The sequence below is a fragment of the Rattus rattus genome, chromosome 14, assembly GCF_011064425.1.
Source record: "Rattus rattus isolate New Zealand chromosome 14, Rrattus_CSIRO_v1, whole genome shotgun sequence".
In the NCBI taxonomy this organism is placed as follows: domain Eukaryota; kingdom Metazoa; phylum Chordata; class Mammalia; order Rodentia; family Muridae; genus Rattus; species Rattus rattus.
Genome location: NC_046167.1, coordinates 10,932,639 through 10,955,687, shown reverse-complemented (window position 1 = coordinate 10,955,687; position 23,049 = coordinate 10,932,639). Strand labels below are relative to the sequence as shown.

Sequence of the window (23,049 nt, the reverse complement as noted above, 5' to 3'; positions counted from 1 at the left end):
GAGAGAGGGAGGGAGGAATTCTGAGTATGACTATATAGTATGGAACTTTGAATTCCAGGCAAGGAGTTACGATTGGGCCTGAAAGCTACAAGAAAACTTTCTTACTGTAAACATTGTCAGGGTGAAAATCCTGTTTTAGAACTACTATTCTTGCTGTTTTGACCCTGGGAAAACCAACCAGAGACACCAGGAGGGTTTGATGAAGAGATCTGGTGATAGGAACCTGGCTTTGGGAAGAGAGGGAATGCTCAGTGCTCACAGGGAATGGGGAGAGAGAGGGCTAGAGGGAAATCCACCAACCATTCATGGGGCCCTGGATACCCATTTTCAATTTCTGATTTTTCACAGCCTAATTCTCAGTCACCAAAATTCAAAGGCCAGATATATGTGTTCTGGTGTATTCCTGTCAGCCCTTCAGATCAGACAGGAGGAGTCTCTGGGAAGTGAGAGCCTCGCCTCAAGTGGGAACACAGGATGCTGGCAGAGGCAATCCCAGCTCTCAGAGGTTGGAGGCCCAGGATGTTGGGCAAAACTGTTATCATGATGTCTCAGAAATTAGCTAATGACTACACATAGCCCTGGGAACTCCATGCACAAGGGGACTTCATCAGCTTGTTCCTTCCTTGGCAGACGAGGTGACATTGATCAATGCTAGGACTAGGGAGGGTCTCGGATTCCAAACAGGCTTCTGCATTCTCTTGGAACAGCATGACTTTCCCAGCCACTTAATGCAGCAGACAGTCAGGTTCGACAATCTGATTCCTAATAGCAAGGGCAAGACAACCGGGTAGCTTTCCCCACATCAAGAGCAATCATTATTATTATAGCAATCATCATTATTGCCGTGAGCCAGGTAGGCCTTTCATGTTTCCTGTCTGAATAGCCACTTACTACTGGGTGCCTGAGGTTTTCCTAGAGGGCCAAGATGATTAACTACCAGTTAATAGATTCCCATATAATTAGTGCTCTCGGCTTCCAATGGTTTGGTTTAGCAACCGTAGGAAGGGTTTCAGAAATGGTTCTAAGTCTGGAATGCCTGCTTTCTGTTGTGAGGTGGGAAGGGCTTTCAACTTCTTTTCTAAAAACCAAGAAAATATCCCCCGGGCAGTTGCCAGGTTTGAGAATTCAACAGGAAACAAAACAACAGTTTCCAAGGTAGTCCATGCTGCTAAGGGGGCATTCTCACTCTTGTCTCAGGAGCAGAGGCTAGACCAAGTCCTTCTGGTAGCTCAGGCTCTCCCAGTAGATCCCAGGCTTTGTTGGGTAACCCAAATCAATGTCTACCTCTTTTCATGCATGTCAAGACTACCCAAAGGAAGACATATAGGATACAGGCTCTTTACTTCAAGATTTGCTACTTGGATTTTTTTCCTGTTTTGTTTTGTTTTTTGACCCAAGGGTGGAACTCAGAGCCTTGCGTAAGCTAGGCAAGTGTTCCTATGCTCCTGGGCCCTTGTTTGGTTTTAATACAAGGCCTTGCTATATAGTTCAGGTTGCCTTGAACTTTTGATCCTCCTGCCTCTGTTTCTACCTCTCACGTGCTGAGATTACAGGACTGAAGCTACCAAGCCAGCCAAAAGAGTGCTTTGACTATTACAAAGACAAAAACAGCACTTCAAGCGTCATCCAATCTTTTGGCTCATATGGGCCAAGCTGGACAAAGAGTAACTCTCTACGCCGTCTATTCCAAGAGTGCCCAACCCATGCCCATGGGCTATCGGAGCATGTGGGTTTACTTTCTACGCTGTTAGAACTCAAGGACTGTAGACTGGACGCCCCTGGAAAACCAGTGTCAATGTAGCACCATTGTGAGCTCAGCAGTGACTCTCGGGGCAAAACGGAGCCTGCAAAGGATCCATCCAGTCCCCGTCTCAGTCTCTCTTTCCTGTCTACAAGTCCATCCCCAGGGAGCACACAGAATTATCCGAGTTCAATCTGGATTCCACCTCTAAGAGCAGGAAATGGGAAAACCTACCATCTTCCAGAACAAGGGCATCCGAGAGAGAGCTGTCTTCGCTGGCGATATTTCCATCTAGAAGATAAAAAGTGAAAGTCTACAGGGTTAACATGTTTTGGAAACAAAGCCCAGTGTGTAGGAAAGAAAACCTGACCCTCCCTCCAATCATGGCAACACCCTCCCATCTTTTTTTTTTTTTTTTTTTTTGCATCAGTAGGGAAAGGAGGCATGAAAGGAAGGATGCTGTTGGGTGTTTCCTTTGAGTCTGGTGGTTGTTGGCTCATCCTCCCCACCCTGGCTCTGCAATGGGCCCTAGTCTTTGTGTACACATACCCTTGCTCACCAGAGGCTATGGCTTAGCATGTCGTAGGGAGGTGGTGGGACCTGGCTAAACCATTGTTCTAGAACAAACTCGGGGCAAGTACCAGCCAAACCAAAGAGGTGAGTAGCTGTTATTCAACAGACACGAAACTAGGGGAGGGAACTCAGTTTTGCTCACATGGCAACAAATGGTTTCTCAATGAACTGAAGTTAGTAGGAGAGAAAACAAGCCTGCTAAATACAGACTCCGTCTCTCTAAAGATTATTTTTATAGCCACCATTCAATTAGGAACATGCTTGGGAGGGAGACTGTGAAAGGATCCTCCCTCCCACTGGGGAAACTGAGTCCTCCCAGGGAAGAGGGGTTTGTCTGAAACGACTCTGTTCACTGGGAAGCGTCAGGAAAGGTCGAAATTCCTCAGATTCCGAGTTTAGGGTTTCATCTTGAAACATATGCTGAGGACCTAAGGAGCTTGCCCACTCCTATCGCAGACTCTGCGATGAAAACATGACTTCCTTGTGGCAGCCAAGCAGAGGAGGAAGATTCTTGAGCAGTTAGCAAAAGTGGTTGGAGGCTTGCGTGGAAGAAATCAGGAGCTGGCACAAATAATGATTTATAAGCAGCGCTGCCAGCAGACCAGAGAAAACAGCCTTCAGTCAGGCAGGCCACCTGGTAAGACAGGCGCCCCCCAGGCTGCTTCCCAGTCATAGCTCTGATGCTATCTTCTAGATGTTTCTACAGAGCAGGGAAGTTCAAATGCGTTCAAGGAGGGCCCAAAGGATGTGATGACGAAGAAGGACCGACTCACTGTATCCCTGCTAGAAAGTGGGGCAAAGTTCCTTTATCACAGCAAGGGGTGGAGGGTAAGACACAGAATGATGGGCACTTCTGAGTCCCTAGAGCAAAGGGATGACTTATGGTCAGCCCTATCCCTCCCACCTACGAACCCATTTTCTCCCAATTATTTGACAGGTGAACTCCAAGGAGGCAGACTTTGGTATCTTGCAATCTCCAACCTTCCACTGGCTCCTTAGTATACCCACGCTTTTAAGGGAAAGATCTATGTTGATATATTACAATATACATAGCATTGGGTATCATTTTTACCCCTTTCAAGTACACAGGCCTTAAGTCCATCAGCGTGGTTTACAACCACACCACACATCTTCTGCTTGGATAGGGCTTTCTTTTCCCAAACTGAAACCTTGCACCCATGCACCCATTATGAAACACACACACACACACACACACACACAGAGGGGGGGGGAGGGAGAGGGAGGTAGAGACAGAGAAGAGACACAGAGAGACACAGAGAAAGCCCTCAGAAACCTCTCTATCTGTTTCTGACTTCCTCAACATGAATCCCTCTGGAGAATTCTAGCATATATCATCAAGAATTCAATGACTCGGAGAAAAAGAAAAGATGGTAACCGTGGGAGAGAGAACTGATGCTTGGTGGTGGATTTGAGGGTAGTCTGTTTTACCGTCATCGTCATCGCCAAAGCCCTGATAGGAACACACACTCACCCCAAGCCCCGCCTCCAGGTTCTGCCCCCTCACCATAAGCCCCGCCTCCAGGCTCCATTCCATAATGAAATCACAGTCCCTAAAAGCCTGAACAAACCCTATAGTAATAAGAAAGTAAACTGATTTACTAGAAAAACCATTTCATCGAAGCTAGCTCTAAACAGCAAAAGTTATTCCGGAGTTTGAGTAATGGACAGAGTGCAGGGGCTAGCAGCCCGGGCATGTTCTGGGAACTCATAGGAGATATGGACTCCTATAAAGCCCACACTACATAAATGTATAATCTGTGAGGGACAAACCGTGAGGGACAGCCCAATCCTTCAAGCTTGGAACAGGAAGCTGCTGCTATTAGAATCATCCCGAGGGAGGGAGACTAGGGACGGGATGGTGACCGGAAGGACTGAACTCCAATACGCTGGCTACTACCAGACTTAGGAAAGGAGGCTAGGTCTCTGAGAACCATGGAGCCTCAGCTACTTTCCAGCTAGGATGGGCTATCATAGTAACCTCCTTAGTTCACGGTGCCATCCAAGAAGAGAATAGTTGGCTCATCCCAGGTTCCCCAGAGCAATGTCATAAGTGATCTGGGGGTTCTGTGTACGGCCCCTTTCATTTGTACCTCCGATTGTGATTCATCATTAGAACGGAGCATCCGGCTTACCCTTTCTCTTCCAGGGTTGGATCATAAGTGTGTGGGTAAGAGGTTATTTGGAGCCTGCAAGGGTCCTGAGGAGGACCTAACAGGACCTGGGTGTCTGGGGGCAGGGGGGGAGCTTGTGGGGAGGCACTGACCATCAATGACAAGCGAAGCCCTCTGGGTGGGTTTCTTCCCTGACTTGATGCGGTTCTCATTGATTGCATTTTCAATCTCCTGCAGCTTCTTCAGTGCATTCAGATAAGAGGTTTTCCTTTGCTTCTTCAGTTTTTTGCTGACATTGGGGTCGCTGGCTAGACGGCGGGCAGCCTCGGTGATCTGGGACTGAATTGCAAACTCTCGTTCCAGGCGTTCTAGCTCAGCTTCCTGTGGGAGGGAAAAACCAATGCCTAGACCTTCGGAAGATGCTGCCACCCAAGGAGAGACTCTACCTTGCCCACCTCTAGCCCAGACGTCACCCTCCAGCCTTTCTGGGCCTTTCTTTCTCAACCAAAGCCTTAGGGGAAACTCAGAACCCGTCACTAATCCCTATCACTTTCTTTATCTGCTTGGGGCATAAGACAGAGCATGATCCCTGGATTATGTCACTGTCCTCTGGGATTTGTTCATACGTGCACATCTCCCGGTCCTCCCACATATCCCTCCTCTGCCATACATCTTTGTGTGCCTCGTGTTAGGCTGCACACCCGCCCACCTATGTCTTCTGGCAGAAGTTCCTGCAAGCCCTAACTGTCCTCTCCACACTTTTATATTTATATCCCTTCTGGGCCCTCCCGGGGGCAAGCATGATGTGGGGGTGGGTGGTAGAACCAGTCCCCCTCTTCTCCTATGCTAGGCTTCAGACTCCCCCTTCCCCCTTCCTGTGTAACTCCCTACTTTCTCTATGATCCCTTTGGCCCTTTTATCAAGATGAGTCTCCCTTGAGTTCTGGGCTGGGGAAAAAATAAGGATGTAGGTGTCAGATATGCCTAGGAGACCCAGATCCTGGAAGACCCTGGATAGAGCATTTGCTGCTGGTCTATTGTCCAGATGTCTCATCTGCAGAAGTATACCCGCCCGGTGATGCCAGGAGTAGAGAAAGATAATGTGTGTGTTAGGATCTGTGCTTGAATGCAGAATCCCCTTAAGTATTGAGCAGTCATTTCTCTGATTCATTTCTTCCCTGGTTTTTATGCTTTGGTGTAAACGTTCGCTCACGTTTGGTTACCAGTTGCTAGTGTTGTTTTGGGAAGTTTGTGTAACCTTTAGGAAGTGAGTCCTAGCTGGAAGAAGCAGATGGCTGGGAATGTGTTACAGTGGGAAGGGTGGTAACTCAGCCTCCTGCTCAAGCTGTTTTCCTGTCTGACACCAAGATTTAATAAGCCTCACCCTAAGCCCCGCCCCCAGGTTCTGCCCCTTCACCCTAAGCCCCGCCCCCAGGTTCTGCCCCCTCACCATAAGCCCGCCTCCAGTTTCTGCCCCTTCACCATAAGCCCGCCCCCAGGTTCTGCCCCCTCACCCCAAGCTCCGCCTCCAGGTTCTGTCCCCTCACCATAAGCCCCACCTCCAGGCTCCGCTCCATAATGAAATCATAGTCCCTAAAAGCCTGAACAAACCCTTTTTCTATTTTCAGTTGCATTTGCTAGGTATTCTGTTATAGTAATAAGAAAGTAAACTGATTTACTAGAAAAACCATTTCATCGAAGCTAGCTCTAAACAGCAAAAGTTATTCCGGAGTTTGAGTATTGGGCGGAGTGCAGGGGCTAGCAGCCCGGGCATGTTCTGGGAACTCATAGGAGATATGGACTCCTATAAAGCCCACACTACATAAATGTATGGCGTCCTCACAGTGGCTTCTCTTTTCCAAGTACCCACACGTGACCATTAAAGACTGCATATCTTGGGCTAGGTGATTTGCAGTTATATTAAAGTTTGGCGGGGACTGACCAAGCTAAGGAAGAGGAGACTGTTACATTTCCTGGATTCCACATGTCTTCCCATTATGGTGACTTAATAACATGCTTCTGAGGACAACAGGCCGAGCTCGGGGTGGGGTGGGATAGGGAGATCTCCTAGGGAAAATACTCTTTGCCCGATTCCATTGACTTTTGAGTACTTCAAGTCTAGAAGAGGCAGGAACCAGGAGTGGGAGGAAAAAGTACGGGATAAAAGGGACCACTTAGAAAAATAAACTCCTTCCAGATCCTTCCAGTGCTGGCCACATTGCTCTCTGGATAGCAACATGGACTCCTGCCCAGAGCCTTGAGTCAGGGACAAAGACCAGTCTGTGAATTTGGGCTCCCTAAAGCAGCTGTTTCTGGGCGGTTATGATAGCTCTGGTCCAGGACATTGACCCTGAGATTTATAGGCGTCTAGAACAGGACTTGATAATCCAACTGAGTCAAGGACGAGACTGAATGGCTTGTCTGTGGAAGCAGTCGTATGGCCAGAAAAGCAAAGCCAGCATCCAGGAGCGCTGGGGCAGCAGAGAACAAAAGTAAGACTCTTTCTATGGGGAGGAAATGCTGCAGAAGTCTATCCGCTTCCTGTTATGAAGTTCAGAAAGACGCAACGGGGCGGCAAGGAATTCTCAGAGCCCCCAGAGTCGGCTTTCTTCAACAGTAGAAAAATCTACAACCGTGGGGACCTGAGCCAGGCATGGAAGGACACTCACAAATCACAGGATGCTTTTTCAAAGCTTAAGTTGTGATAATGAACCAGCTTTGGGAGACAGACACCCGACCACATGGTGCTGCTCTAAGTCATTCCCTCTTCTGACGTCTCTTACTTCCAGCGGCTGTGTGCTAAATGTCAGGCATGCGTTAAGTGTCCAGTGACATGATCTATAGCTCAATTTTTTCCTAGTGATAACTCAGCGAAGTCAGCATCAAACTTAAACATTCGGAAGAGGTATCACTCTGAGTAGGTATCACTCTGGATGAAGTGTTCTGGTGTGCCATAACCTCCCAGGGATTGGTGACTGCAGGCCTCGGGCGTGGACCTGAGCATGCACTCTACCTTCCCACTGACCTTTCTTTGGAAAATGTCTTTTCTCTAAGTTCCTTAAAAGACTAAAAAAGTACCTTCCTTGCTTTTCTTTCCCTTGGTGGTAGTTACTCTTAATTATCAAACACCTGCGTGGGATTTTCAAGACTAAGTTAACTGAGGTGCGAAGGCCCTCCCTAAATGGAGGTGACATCATTCCATGAGATGTTGGAAGTCAGCTGAGTGGCAGCACTCTTCTCTCTGCTTCCCCACTGCAGATGCAGTGTGACCAGCTGCCTCATGCTTCCCCTACGAAGCCTTCCCCATGACGACTGTATTCTCAAACTGTGAGCTGAAGTAATCCAACCCTCCCTCCCCCAAGCCCTCTTCCCTCCTCTGCTTTTGTCAGGACATTTTGTTTCAGTAACAACTAATGTGCCAGGCTGTGAGTCCTGAAGCGTTCTTGAGTCGTCCGTGTACTAGAGCATTAATGAGTAACTCTAGTCCGCAGAAGAAATTTGCAGGCCTGAAGCTTCCGGGCCTTTTGTTTCTCTTGCACAAGGGTTAGATACTTTGTTTGTTTGGGCCTTTGACTTTTCTTTTTTGACACACTATCTCCCTGTATGTTCTGGCTGTCCTGGAATTCACTATGTAGACTAGGCTGGCCTGAAACTGAAGCTCTGCCTGCCTCTGCCTTCCAAGTGCTGGGATCAAAGGTGTGCGCCACTATGCCCCGCTGAGCTTTGATTACCTTCCAATATAATTCTCCAGTCTCAGTCCTCACCAGTATTCCATCCGAACAGGATAAAAATCATGTTGAAATACGGCTTTTCCAAATATAAACAACTGAAGCCATGACAGAACAATTATAGGACGCATGACCATGCAGTGACGTTAGTAGTCATGTGACTTAAGACGGTAGAGGGCGGGTCCTTCCTGTCTTTCCCCAGCCAATGAGAACTTCGGCTGGAGATTCACTTCTACGTAAGTCTTTCTGCAGCCAATGAGGGCTGTGTTTTCTTTTGCAGAATATCAGGTGTCAGGCAAGACCAGGAGTAACAGAGGGCTGGAAGACCATTATGAAGATGTATATTGAATGCCACTGGAATGTTCACCCTAGCCTTAACTGACCACTTGCAAGCAGTCTACCGTGTTAGATAAACAACTTCGACAGAGACCCAACTGAGTACACTACGGCAAGCAAACTCAGCCTGTCAAGGAAAACCATATAGCGACCAGCCTGCTGACCCAAGAGATGGTAAAAGGAAAAATACAGGCTTCTGGAAACAATGAAGAAGTTACAGAGAGCCTAGCAGCCCCAACGGGACAAGTAAGGACAATGCAAATGGGATAGCGGGAAGGACTCCCGTGAGAGGAGCTCACCTCTCCTTTAGGCAGGATCTTCTGCTCATCCAGCTTGAAGGCCGTTCCAATCCTTCTCCGAACGGTAGGCGGCTCCTCTCCTGGATCCAGGGGATACTCAACGGGCAGCTTTCCCGTGAGTTCCTGCGTGCGCAGAAGAGCGTTCAGAGAGGTCGTGGGTCACGCATATCAGAGAACGTGCTTATCTTTTATCTAGGACACACAATCTGATGCCAGATCCCATGTATACCTAAGCATTAAGAACTGTGCTTAGATGAGATGGTACAGTCCTACAACCTAGCTACTCAGGAGGCTGAGGGAGGAGGGTCACAAAGTTAAGACCAGTTTGAATAACTGATGAAGAAGACCTCCACGAAACAAAACGACTGCCCCTAAAAATGATTTGCAGATAGAGTTCGGTGGCAGTATGCTTGCCCAGTATGCACCCCGAGTTCAATCCCCAGTATTGGAAGTGGGTGGGAGAAGAGTCCACATTATGAAATTTAACTTCTACCAAAAAAAGGAGGAGGAGGAGGAGGAGGAGGAGGGGAGGAGGAGGAGGAGGAGGAGGAGGAGGAGGAGGTTTTTGTTTCTCATTACAGATGGTTGTGAGCCACCATGTGGTTGCTGGGATTTGAACTCAGGACCTCTGGAAGAGTGCAGAGCTCTTAACCGCTGAGCCATCTCTGTAGCCTGACTCTAACTTCTGTTTGAGAATTTTAGTAAAAACTAAATGTGAACAGAGGTGCACACACACACACACACACACAGAGAGAGAGAGAGAGAGAGAGAGAGAGAGAGAGAGAGAGAGAGAGAGATTGATTGATTCTGGTATGTGTGTGCATCTGGGGCTCTGGGAATCTAGGTGTTAAGGGCACAATGACAGTGAGTGGAGGACAGATTCCACAGTGGCTGTGGGCCAGCCTAGACCATCTGAGGAATGACTTAGAATTAGAAGGCACTCCATAAAGTGTGCTACCTTGGGCTGAATGAGGATCAGTTTACGTCTGCAGCTGACCAAGACTATGGAAGCCAGACAGGACTGCAAGAAGTCTTTCTGAGACAGCAGAGAGGCACCGGAGAGGCTGGGGACCCCATTCCCTGCATTTGGCAGGCACATCTGGGCAGACACCAGCTCTGGCTCTCTGACCCTAAATCAGTGTAGATGCTACACAGCGACACAAGGTATATCTGGATGAGGACAAGCTCAGGATGTCCTGTTGAAGCCCCACATAGACAGCTTTTATGTTGGGTAGCCTAGGTCTGAGTGCCCATAGAAGTCAACGTCAGATCACAGGACATCCCCTGCCCCACTCAAAGCCCTTCATGTAGTGGCAGGCTGACTACACGGGGATGTGTGTCTTTGTGGTATGTGTGTGCAAAAGCACCATCCTCCTGGGTCTCTTCTCTGTGTCCATATCGCTGGAACCAATGGGTTTTTTTATTCTTTATGTAGGCGTTTTAGAATTTTAGAGCAGGATGTCCCACTGTTTGATGATCGCCTCTGGAATATTCTCTTCCTTTAAAAAAAGGTTCCAGCGTCTCTGAGACACTTGCCTATTTCTGTGACTTCCTACTTCCTCTCTCTTAGGCCTTGTACAAGCAGCAGCCTGCTAAGATTGTTGTTTTAATATACGTGCAAACAACAAACTGCCAGCACTTCTTTCCCAAAAGGTATAAAAAGGCAGGAGAGGTTGTTAACAGGGCCGTGGATTTATAACTCTAAAATGTTTGTGGTTTCAGTCTATATTTTTAAAACGAGGCTACCGATCTTCCACCATCTCCTTGAAAGAACCCAGGTCAACGTCTTGATTCTCCAGCCATTTAATCTGATTTCACAAGTAACCAGAGCCGCGTGGTGGGGGACGTAATTTAAGGCACAGCACTGGGTCCTCTGGCTACGGAACACCCATGGTTCCCACACTGCCTCACTCTGGCTGCTCTCTTCCCAAGGGTGTTTTTTGCTACTTGCGTCTGGAGGATCTGTGAGCAGGGAATTAGCAGGGAGGCCTCTGGGTCCCCTTATCCCACCCGTGTCAAGAGACTCTGGTGGAAGTAGACAAACGTGGACAAGGGGCTGGCTTTCGGGTTGTTTCTACCTAAGTTATATTTTCTGTTCTCAAAGTCAGAGGAAGTGGGGACTTTTTTTTTTCCTTTATTTTGCCTTTGTGAAACTTCTAGGGTACGTGCTGGCCTTGCCTTGACATGCTATAATGTACAGTCTTTGCTTGGTTTAGGGACTTCTTTTATTAAACACAAAACAAGGCTTTACAGATTATGAGAGGCAGATACCAACACCCATTCTCTCTCTCTCTCTCTCTCTCTCTCTCTCTCTCTCTCTCTCTCTCTCTCTAATAAAAATGCTGCTAATATTTACAGTATCACATAGCACATCCCCCCTCTCCCCCACTCCCCCCACCCCGGGGCCGGCCCCCGGCTTTCCTGATTTGCAATGGATTTGTGCTAATGTGGTTCTGCCTTGAGCGAGCTCCGGTTTAAATCAATCCAGACATAATTAAGCCAAGTTGAAATGTAATGTGATCTCGCTCTCAGGCCCCACTGGTTCATTCTTCCCGCTGCAAAGCATTATTACTTGGGGGGAGGAGGGGGGAATGCACCTCCTGGATTTAGTTAGGGGACTCTCTCCATGCTTCCCATCCGGAACTGTTTACCCATGGAGCTTTTGGTCATGGTTTGTGGAGCACAACCACTCCCAGGAGAGCAACACTGTACTCCTCATGTGAAGCACATGCACATGTGTGCTTGTACACACAACACACACATGACTGCATGTGCTACACTAAGAAATGGAGTCTACGAGCACTGCTAACAAAGAGTTGTGGAACAAACAGACGAAGGGAAGGATGGACAGCTCAAACCGCGTCGAGGTAGATTGTGGGAGCCTCCACATATGTATTGAAATTGGGACTAGCACTGAAATAGTCTTAAGGAGACAGTGGCTATGGGAGTGGTGTGTGTGTGTGTGTGTGTGTGTGTGGTGTACTTCTGTATGTGGAGGCCACAGGACGACCCTCGGGAGTCAGCTTTCCTCTTCAGCCTTGTTTGAGACAAGGTCCCCTTTGTTGCTTGTTGCTGAGTATGCTAGGCTAGCTGCCCCACTCCCTCCCATCTCCCCAACGAGATGGCAGGCGTGTTCTACTCTGCCAAGCTTTCTTCTAGGTTCTTGCGGTTCACCTCTGGTCCTCACACTTGCAAAGCAAGCGATTTATTCATTGAGGCGTCTCTCCAGCCCGATGCAATATCGCTTTACATCAAACTTAAATGAATCGCAATTCTGGGTATATAACATCACGTGGGAGGAGGTCATAGGTTCAATCCCCGGTGATGCAGAAGCAAAACCAACCCCAACAAGCCAGCAAACCAACATCACTACCACCACCACCACCACCAACCACAAACCAGGAAAAGATTCCATTTTCAAAAAGAAAGATCTAAAGAAACAGCAGATCGGCAGGCTTAATGGATTACTGTGTATTTCAGGCACCACCCTGGTGTCTTTGTTGGCCTGCAGTGATGCTACATTGTATCCAAAGACAGACTCAGAAGAAGCAAAAGCTTTTCCCAGCAACCAACAGGCATAAGCTCCTGGGAAGCACAACAGTGGTAGGACATCCCATAGAATGAGGTAGTGTCCTGTGAGGACATGTCCTGTGTGGTATGCCTTGCACGCATGTTCTTGGGATGGTTAGAGGGATTTGTTATTTAGCCTCAGGGTGTATGTGTCATGTGTAAGATTCAGTTGGTGACTGCTTTAACTAGCACGGTGTTTCTTTAATATCTTGCTTCTAACAAAAGGACATCGTGGAGGTGTGGGTGTTTCCAGCACTGGGGAGGGAGAGTAGATGTTTTCCTGAAAGTCAGTTCGCATTGTCTCCACCCTGCCTTTTGTCCACAGCAGAGATGTATGACTTGACAGACAACACAGACTTAATTGCTTACAGCTTCCCGGAGACACAATCGCTTCAGTTCCTCCAGCCTCTGGCGCAGCGTCTCCTCCAGAGCTTCCTGCCTGGATTTCAGGGCAGCCAGCATGTCTTTCTTGGCTGACTGCGAGCTATCTGACTCCTGAGAACCTGTTGATAAACAGCAGGGTTACTGGGCTGGCTGACAGGGGACGCACATCTGGACCACTAATGGATTTCACCGGAGCTCACAACTCGGATATGGGATTTACCCCGGGACTCGGGGAGCGTGAAATGAGACAGGTGTGCCGCGTTCCAGGCATGAGGAGTGAATGCAAATACCACGCGGAATATATAGCTTCTCAGAGGACTGGCAGGGGAGCCGACTCCCCTGAACGAGAACGTTGTCATTTCTGATTGTCTTAAGACATGCCACACCAGCCAATTTTAATATATTTCACAAAGGAAGGGGGAAAGTAACATTTAAGTTAATATTAATAATTTCAATACATGGTTTAAATTTTGTCAGCTGAAAACATGCTGATTTTTGCCTATTGCCAAGATAGCATCTGTTCTCTGTAAAATATTTGAAAATATAGACAGGTATAAAATTAATAAACTAACCACCTAGAAATAACTATCATAGTATGCACTTTCTTTAGCTTTTCCCCAGAGGATACACACACACACACACACACACACACACACACACACACACACACACACAGACCAATTAGAATTTTGCCCACTATTTTATCTGAGTGCCAGAAGCTGAGAAAAATTATCTCCTAATGGAGAGAATACAATGTAGAGTGATGCATACTTTACGAAAGACCTATATAGGTTTTCCATGCTTCCCCGGCTAGAATGTCTGTGTGATTCAAACAGGCGGCTGCTAGAGATGAAAACTTTTTAGAAGGCAACCTTGTGAACCAAAAAGAAAAAAAATTGAATTCAAACTCATTAATTTCCAGGGTGTCTGGATCCCGGAGCAGGTTTCTACCTTGCTAGGTTGTAGAAAGTGGATTGATGGCTGCCCTAGGAACGGCCCGGCTAATGGCTGCATTTCTCTCATTCGTACCAGCAGAGCTGTTAGAAATCAGCAGATATCACCGACTCTGCACCCAGCGGGCTTAGACCTTACCACCACCAGCTCTCGTCTTCCTAGAGAGCTGGATCTAGGTCTGTAACTTCAGTTTCTCAAGATGTTAAGGCAGGAGGAACACAAGTTCAAGACAAGACTGGCCTACAGGAAGCCACTTCAAAGACTTAGGTTAGCGAGGGTAAAGGTGAACACCCCTACTGTGAACATTGTAACACCTTGCTGGGAACAACTAGAGCTATAAATGAACAGAGGTGACTGCTCTAGACCTGGATCCGGATGCTAATGCTTTAATGACGCCAATTCGCCATGAATTAAACAATGTCAGAGAAAAGCAACCGTGGGGGTTGGGGATTTAGCTCAGTGGTAGGCGCTTGCCTAGGAAGCGCAAGGCCCTGGGTTCGGTCCCCAGCTCGGAAAAAAAAAAAAAAAAAAAAAAAAGAAAAAGCGTAATAAAGTCCCCAAAGGGAGTTGGTAGTGGTGGGGTGTGGGTCCGGTATTTCCATAACGGATAGCTGAAGGGTTTGATGGTTCAGTGACCAGGCAATGGATTGGAGGCTATCTCAACGGAATAGATGTCTCAGAATAGAATCCCAATTTCTGTGCCTTTGCGTCAGTAGACCCAAAACTTCTAAACACGCCACCCTATTCTTTATGGTCTCTGGCCAGGAAGCCCAAATTCCCTTGATTTGCATTCTCCCAGATCTCTGGGATCCTAATAATGAAGAATTCTCAGTGTCTAAGTACAATTCGACTCTGGCTCATGCTATGTTCTCTCCCTTTCCTGGCCCACTTGAGCTTGAAATTGAAGACATCGATCACTATAGGAAGAAACCATCTCTACGCTTCCCCGGGGCCAAACAAATATTGTCAGTTGTATACTTGGGTGCGATAATTAAATTGTATCTCACCCTAGTGAAAAAAACAAAAACAAAAACAAAAAAAAACAGAAAAGGAAAAGTGGTCATCTACGGCTTGTATGCCATTCCGTTATGGAAGATGCCACCTTCCAAGCTTCAAGCCACACTGTAACTCTTTCCTGAGTTTCTGACACGCTTTGGTTACAGGTGTTTAACAGAACACTCAGCAAATGCTTGGTCCTAGCTGAGACTCCATTACCTCATGGTCTGCACAGACTCAGTCCAGATGTGCCCTTCTCGGATATCACACCACTGGATCTTATTGCAGTCGCCCTTGTCTGCCGGCGGTTGATATATATATATTTTTTTTCACATCCCTAAGTCCACTACCATGCGCTTATCGGCTCTAAACCCTCTCTGGGCTACATCTACCTAATGCAACCTGGAAAAAACATTATGACTCTTAATTGGGTCTCAGTACCCATCACCAATCCCATTTGAAGATAGGAAAATTTAATGAGGCATTCTCCGCTCCGTCATCTAAAAAAAATTAATAAGGATGTAAAATAATACTGGAAGGAAGTCAGACTCTAAAAAACAGGCCTGGGGAAAACTGGAGTTCAAAAAAGATTAAGGAATTTCTAGTCTGAGTGAAAGATTCATTGCTTTCCCTTCACCCTTGCCTAACCTCTCAGTAGGAAATGGTGATTTACGGTGTCAAATCTAAGAGCCCTAGATATTTGGGAACAGCAAACTCACCACAGCATTAAAGTGTAGGAGGCAAGCATACAATTTGCGGATGATTGGTCCGCTGTTACGGGATTAGTCTTGAGTGCTGGGCTCATTACGGCTACCTAAATTATTATTTCTAATAATTAACTTAAATATCAACCAGCATTAGATGGGACAGTGAGCCTTGGCCAGCTTGATAGCTCCTGAGTCTGTCTGTCTGTAGCTGGCACCCCAAGTGCTAGCCTGGCTTCACGGCATGCCGTGAGTCTGGAAATTCCTTCAGGAAGAATACTGAGTCTGGAAATTAGGTTATACCTCTGTAAGTAGTAAGTGAAGCAGGCTACCCTGGGCACACAGGATCCCATCTGAATGGTAACTGGACAGCCAGGTGGATGGGAAACATCTGGATCTGATAAAGTCTGAGTCATTCTTTAGATGGGTGGTTCTTGAACAAGGCGTTTGCTCTCCTATCTCGGTAGTAAATGAATGAACGAACGAATGAATGAATGAATGAATGAATGAATGAGATCACGCATATGAAATACTTAGCACTATGCCTGGGCTAGGTGAGTCCTTCACATAGAGTTTGATTTACCACAGTGGTGTAGAACTAGAGACATCATTGACATTAACTGTTCCTTCTTAATGAGGTCCCAGGCAAAGATAAGAACTTCAATGAACGATTCAGAAGAACGAGAAATCTAGAGCTCCAGCTACAGAGCGAAGCAACAACAGGCAGTGTTTTCAAACCACGTCTGTCTCCTAAGCACCAAGGCTCCAGATCTGCCCCGGGAGGCTACTGCAGATGGAGTTGGGAGTGTGGTTGGGGTGCTTACTGGGTTGTGGGTCCCCATCCCATATTTCACGAGCTTAAGGCAGCTCCACATAAACTGGGCACCTTTGCCAGGCAACTGGGGCGCAACGCCTTTAGTTCAAACACTTGGGAGGTAGAGGCAAATCTGAGTTTGAGGCCAGCCTGGTCTACAGAGGGAATTCCAGGATGGCCAGGAAAAGCAAAACCCTGCCTTGGGGGGAAAATATAACCCGATTGCATTTGAAAAGAGATTCCACTGCCTTCTGTGTTGAAGGGCAATCAACTAATCTGAAGCAAGGAATCTGATGGCCTCTCTGGGTACGAGCTAAGCCTGTGATGTGTGACCAGTAGCTAAGGATGCGCGGCCACCCAGAGGAGAGATAGCCAAGTGTCTTGGGAGAAGCCCACTGAGAGCCTCTCCAAGAGGCCCAGAGTTCTCTGAGGCCGAGTGCCCTCACAAGTGACCTCTAGGTGTTCCCTGATTGAGATGCTTGCCTTCTAAAAGGGCTAAAGAAAGGAAGCCAGCAAAACTGGCCGAAATCAAAGGGCAGAGATGCTCTCTGGGTTGGCCACTTCAGTGATAAAAATGGAATCAGGAACTCAGGCCAATGGGAGCTCCCCCAACTCTAAGTTCAAGACACACAAATAAATGGTAGTTTACCCTATCCATCTGGGTTTGTGTGTGTCTGCTTGTAGACAGGGTCTTACTAGTAGACCAGGCTGACCTTGGACTCTCAGGAATTGCTTTTCTCTACTTCTGTGCTGGGGTTAAAGGCGTGCACCACCACACCCAGCTGACAAAAATAATTTCATAGTCTGTATTTGGCCTTGAGGAAGTCTGTCACCATACTTTGTCTATTATCAATTGTTTGAATCAATTCACATTGCACATGCAAAACCTCCTCAGGGTTATACTCGAAGCCCACACAACTGGCAAAACCACTTAAATCTGCTACCTTTGAAAAGTGACCGAGAAAGACTGTGGGGCTGTCATCCCATATCTGCTATTGAACAATACAAGGCGTAGGTGTTCCACCCGGAGAACCATCCTGGTCCTACCTCCTGCCTAGAGAGTGGCCACCTGAACAGTCTTCTAAAATGTCTCCAAACTCGAAGCATTGATTACCCAATAAATAACGCCGGCGGTTGCTTCTCAGCCATTAGCCTTCATTTCTTCAAGTTTTACCAAAGGAACTTTATAGCCAAGTACAACCTCCTTCCTCCCTCCTTCACTACCCAAACCTCTATAGCAATGACAATCACTCTCCCAACTCTGGTCATTTCACTGCTACTGCCCCCTGGTAGAGGCAGGCGGCGGGGGTGGGGAGCCATGCCTAATCACCAACAGGAGCCTAAAAGATTCAACCTCTTCCTGACCCTGAATGCTCAACTGGAGCTGTCTGTAAGATGAAGAAGACGAATGGGTCCTCTCTACTGGACCCTGAAGAGCGGAATTTCAAAATTTTTACATCGAAGAAAACAAACGAACAAACAAACAAAACAAAACAAAAAACAGTAGCTAAGGGCTGCCTGGGAAGGGATAGAAGGGATAGGGGTAGGTATATGAGGCCAGTGAGAAGTAGGTGAGATGAATATTTTTGAAATACATGAATATCCTTTTGGAGAGGGTACTAAGTGGTACTCAGATTTACGGGAAAGGAACACCCCTGGGGAACTGACTGCTATAGCATCCTCCTAAAGCAGGAGCCTGCAGTCTGGGGGTTGAGGGTTACAAGGGCTGTGTGTACGTTTCAGCTCAGCTTCTGAGTGGATCTGGGAGGTGGGGGGGGGAAGGTTCTAGAACTTTCCTAGGTCTCGGTTTCCTGTGTGCTGGGTAATGAAGACAGGGTCTTCAAATATTGGGAGAACGAAGCTGGATAATGTTGGGAAGACGCTAGAAGATAATTCAGAACACGCTAAATGCCATGCATGCTAGTTATTATTCTTAAAAATCCTTCCTGGTTTTTACGAGGGGGTTGGCATCTCCACTTCAGAACGTCCCATGTAGGGGAAAAAAAAAAAGAGGCTCGAGTAGACAAGAAAATGAGGAGTGACAGGCTGGGCTAGTGTGTGGCTGGCACGGTCAGTCCAGGAAGCTTGGGGGGCAGAAGGGGAGAAGAGGGTTTTGTCTGTCTGTCTGTTTTGTTTAATAGAACTCAGCAGGGGCTTCTTACGTGGTACAGCTCATTGAGTCCTCAGAGAAACGTTACCTCCACATTCACAGCAGAGGTCCTGGTGGCACAGGGAGGCGGAGGTGGGACTCAAGCTTTGCTCTGTGTGGCCTTCTTAGCCCTTTGAATGGAAGCTCCATGAGAGGGGGGACATTCTGTCTCACTGCTCTGGTGCCGAGGTGACACCCTGTGCGTTACGTTTGCTTGCAACTTCCCTCCCAGCAGGACCACATGCTCTGATCTCAAAAATGCCAGAGAAGGTAGGAGAGGAAGCCAGTGGCGGTCTTCAGATCTCCTGGTAAGACAACAGAGACTTTTGGAGGCCCATCCATGTGCCAGGTAATATGGGGGAGATAATAGTCTCAGCCTTCAGTACTGCCCTCTGGAGGAACGGGAGACCGAGCAAATGAATGAGGATGGAGGAAGTGGTGGGTACCCGGAAGGACCACAGCACAGGGGCCAGCTAGGGGACTGCTCCACTTTCTGGATGATCATCCTCCCTCTGATTGACAGCCAGGAAAACCTACCTACTGAGCTCTGAAGAACTCGGGTGAGTTCTCCAGATAATCTTTCCTGAGTTAGTGCTTAGCAGATCTATCCCCCCCCCCCCCCCGGATGCTAGAAGATAGAAGAGAGAAATACGGTCCTTTAACTGTCTGTGATCACATGACACTCCTAAACCAAAGGATTCGACTGAACCAGGCCACCAGTGGGATGAACTGGCCATGAACAAGACAGCTGTCTGTAGGTGTATTTTTGGAGACAGGGTCTCTAGCTCGGGGCTGACCTTGACCTCCATATATTTGAGTTTGACCCTGATCCTCCAGCCTGCCTCTGTTTACCGAGTTCTGGCATTAAAGAGGTGATTGGGAGCACTTCGTTTATGAGGTGCTGGGGGTTGAATTTAGGGCTTTAAGTAGGCTAAATAAGGGTTTCACCAAGGTAGCTGCATCCCCAGCAGGCAAAGACTGCCGCTCAAAGGAAGTCATTTTCAGTGGGCATCTGGGGATCTTTGGGGGAAGTCAGCTGACATCACAGATATTACTGTGGACTTGGGACGGTTTTCCAGTTTTCCAGCTGAGGAATCTAGACCGGACTGGTGGCAGCTGCATATGAAGAGGCCACATGTGGAGGGGCCCCAGAGCAAATAGCAGCTCTCTCCCTGTGAACATATGGAAGGATCTCCTCCCTCAGCCACGATGGAGAATTTGTTGCAGCCATTCCAAAGATCCCAAGCCAGTCGGCACCGGATATGAGTTTGCATCCTGCTGAGGATATGCAGAGACCTGTGCATCTGTTCTCACAGACAGATGCTAATGAGTACCCCCCCACACACCCCCACCCCCGCTCCCACCCCCAATCCAGAAGGCGGAAGGGGAGCTTTCCTCTTTGGGAGGAGGGGAAATATAACACAAATAGTACCCCTCCCTGCCAAGAAAGAAATCTATTGTCGTAAAAGCAAGGGAAGGGAATGACTGCCTATTTGGCCTTTAAGGGGAAAATGAAAAGTTAAGACAAAAAAAAAAAAAAAAATGGAGACGGCCAAGTCTCAACAGATCTGTAGAAGCTGTGAGGGAAAGGCTTGGCAGGCACCCAGGAGTAAATATGGGGAAAGGGGTTAGACTCCTCTTTATGATAGAGAGATATTTACTTCCCAGAGAAATTCTCAAGGATGAATTCCTTACATCAGAGATGTCCCGGGGATCCTGTGGCATGATGCCATGTTGCAGATGGCGGGATCAGCATGCTATCTCCAGGGACCATCTCTGCAAGTTCAGTGTGATTTCTAACACGGACAACACATGCTTGGAGAACTTTTCCTCAGCCTTGGAGATTTTACGAATGGAATCGTTTAGTACGGGGAGCAGTGAAGTGAAGTTCTTTGGAAAGCGAGCACCTTTTGGTGGTAGCTGGGAGCCTTCGGGATGGCTTGCCCTTGGGGGAGCGTCGGTGGCACTTTTTGCCAAGAGGGAGGTGTGCTCCTTGCCGAGAAGGGAAGGAGGTAAACAGGGAGACAATCTGCATTTAAATATTAACGGCATCTGATAAAATATCTAATTGAAACCATTGCTTGTGGCTAATGTGTAGGAACGCCATTCCTCAGCTCAGGAACCCAGGAGCTGATCCTGCTGTTCTAGGACTCCTGCTCGACTGTAATATGGAGGGTTGGAGATTAATTGCAAATCTCCACAATCTGTAGTCTCTGCTCTCAGCCAAGATGGGGAAGTTGAACACAGAGTTTGGCTAAGTAGAAATACTGATGTGTCTGAGAGATGATAGGGAGATCTTTCTTCTGACGTTACGACCAGACGATAGTGTCAGTCTTAGTTCATGTCACAGGCATATACACCTTTACTAGTGACACCCGAGGGCACAAAGATGCCATAGGAGTGAGTTTGTTACCCCCCCCCCACCCTCCACCAAATAGAAGCGGAAGAGACCACCTTCCATTTTCCTCTCCTTTTCAACTCAGGCCAGACCTGCTCAGATGAGTCCAGAAACATCCATTCCACAGACAGCGGCTTTTGCAGCCTGTGCAGTCTCACAGTCCAGGATAAACAACCTCTGGCAGTGCCTGGGAGGTTGTGCCCAACAGCAAAGCCAAGGTTATGACCAAATTTAAGGCCTCTGGAATGCAGTTCATCTTGGACCTAAAAGGAGAGGCACCACATAGCCAATAGAAAACTCCGAATGGCCAGAGAAAGATCCAGAAAGAAGACAAGACTTCTTCCTGGTGATAAAAAAAGAGAGGACGTCGACAAAAGGAAGAACACTTAAACAAGAACCACGGCACGATTTACTGCGCTGCAGGGCCGTGCGGCGTGAGCTGTGTACAGCTCTGAGCACACAGCTGGTAGGCGCCGACATCGCCTCTCCACGGCGAGAGATGTCAGATAGCTGGCATTGTCATTCTCGCACGAGTTATTAATAAACGTTCTCACAATGGGAGGAAGCAGTGGCATTCAGAGGAGGAGAATGTGGGAATTGTTGAATAAAGAAGGTGGACCCATCCCAGGCAGGGCTGGGGTCAGGGTTGAACTCGACATGTTTTTTCTAGAATGAAAAGTGTCAGAGCCACAGAATTATAGCAGAATGCAGGCTTGGGTGTGGCTTTTACCTCTTAAAACCGCAGACCCATCACCGTAGCCTTCATGTTTCTGCTTGATCAAATGTAAGAGTACTCAGCTGCCTTCAAACTAACCACACGGCCAAAACTTTATCCATAAATCTCTCTCTCTCTCTCTCTCTCTCTCTCTCTCTCTCTCTCTCACACACACACACACACACACACACACACACACACACACATTCAGACACGCACATGCACACAATTGGCAAGTCATGGGGCCATGTAGAACCCTGAGTATTTCCTAGGTGGGTTTGTTTCATTTGTTTTTAAATTGTCTGAGAGCAAAATCACCTGACAGCCCCCACACTCTCTCCCCCCGAAATCCTGACCCTGACTATCCCATGAAGACAGATCCTTAAAACAATGCTGACCCGAATCTTAGACTCATTTCCAGAGAAGCTATGAGAGACGGAGTGTCTTCAGCTCCCACAGGTACAGTTGTTTGTATTTTGTTACGTTGCCCCTTCCCTCTTAACACTTCAAGTGATAGGGGAAACAAACCCTTTGACCATCCTGCAAATGATTTGGGTTTTCTGTTCTCTCTTTTTCGGTGGTGCTGGGGCTTAGACTGAGGGCTATAGGCGAACGCACTACCCACTAAGCTGGACCCTCGCTCAGGTAGAAAGAGAAGGTGGGCAGGTGGGGAGAGGAAGAACTTGCTCTAAAACAGCTCGGCGGAATGAATGGTTTGAATTTACACTTGATCTCTCAAGCTGAATTTGAGCATCCTAACAATTTGTTACTTAAAGCCTAAGTGACCAATCGCCACGGCCAAAGCTATCTCCAAATTTGGAGGTTCTTACAGGCCGCTGTGGCTAAATGCCTCTGCTTATTCACTCCCTTTTGGGAGGTCCGATAGCAGATTTCCTGAATCCCTACACATAGAGATTTTGACCAACACAGGTCTGTACTCCGACTTAGATGGGACACAAGTCTGTGAGTCTCCACCAGGAGATAGAAATTGACATTCTCCTCACTGGAGCTCCTACATAAAATGTCTTGACACCAAGCTTAATCAATCACAGAACCATATGCCCTTTTCATTTGGAAATGCTAGTCACCGCCTCTCCTGTCCTCCTCACACTCTCGGCATCAGTGTGCATGAGCTTCTGGCTTTTTGAATGGATAACATTGGCATTCCTTCATTTCTTTAGCATTAGAGGCCCCAGATGCCGAGAACCGGACTTTACACACCCTTAAATAGAAAAATCTGCCTTTAGCGTTACCAATAGCTTAGAACCACTTTATCTCCATTTTGCATCAGTAGACAATACTCAAACTCTTTTCAGAGAGGCACTCGGAGTTTTTAAATGCTGTGTGTACCGGCCCCCTCCTCGGGTTTGGCTCAGGCCAGCCATGCACAATTGAGTTCAGAAACATCCATTGAACAGAAGGAGCCTTTGCAGCACAGTTCTACGGTCTGGTATAAACAAACTCCACTGGCAATGCCTGGGGGGTGGCGATGGAGGAGTTGTGCCCCAGAGCAGACCCAAAGCTATGATTGAAATCAAAGCATAGCATCTCTCAGGA

The 23,049-nt window shown here is 47.6% G+C and overlaps 1 protein-coding gene across 2 annotated transcripts in view; it reads right to left on the bottom strand.

Annotated features, from left to right (window-relative positions):
- Positions 1-23,049, bottom strand: part of Frmd4a (FERM domain containing 4A) — a 314,400-nt gene that overhangs the window by 12,957 nt on the left and 278,394 nt on the right. For both annotated transcript variants that reach the window (XM_032884487.1, XM_032884486.1), the window contains 4 exons: positions 12,748-12,881; positions 8,809-8,931; positions 4,599-4,827; positions 1,976-2,032 (listed from right to left, as the gene is read on the bottom strand). In XM_032884487.1, coding sequence (XP_032740378.1) covers positions 1,976-2,032; positions 4,599-4,827; positions 8,809-8,931; positions 12,748-12,881 — 543 coding nt within the window. The remainder of the gene's footprint in view (positions 1-1,975; positions 2,033-4,598; positions 4,828-8,808; positions 8,932-12,747; positions 12,882-23,049) is intronic.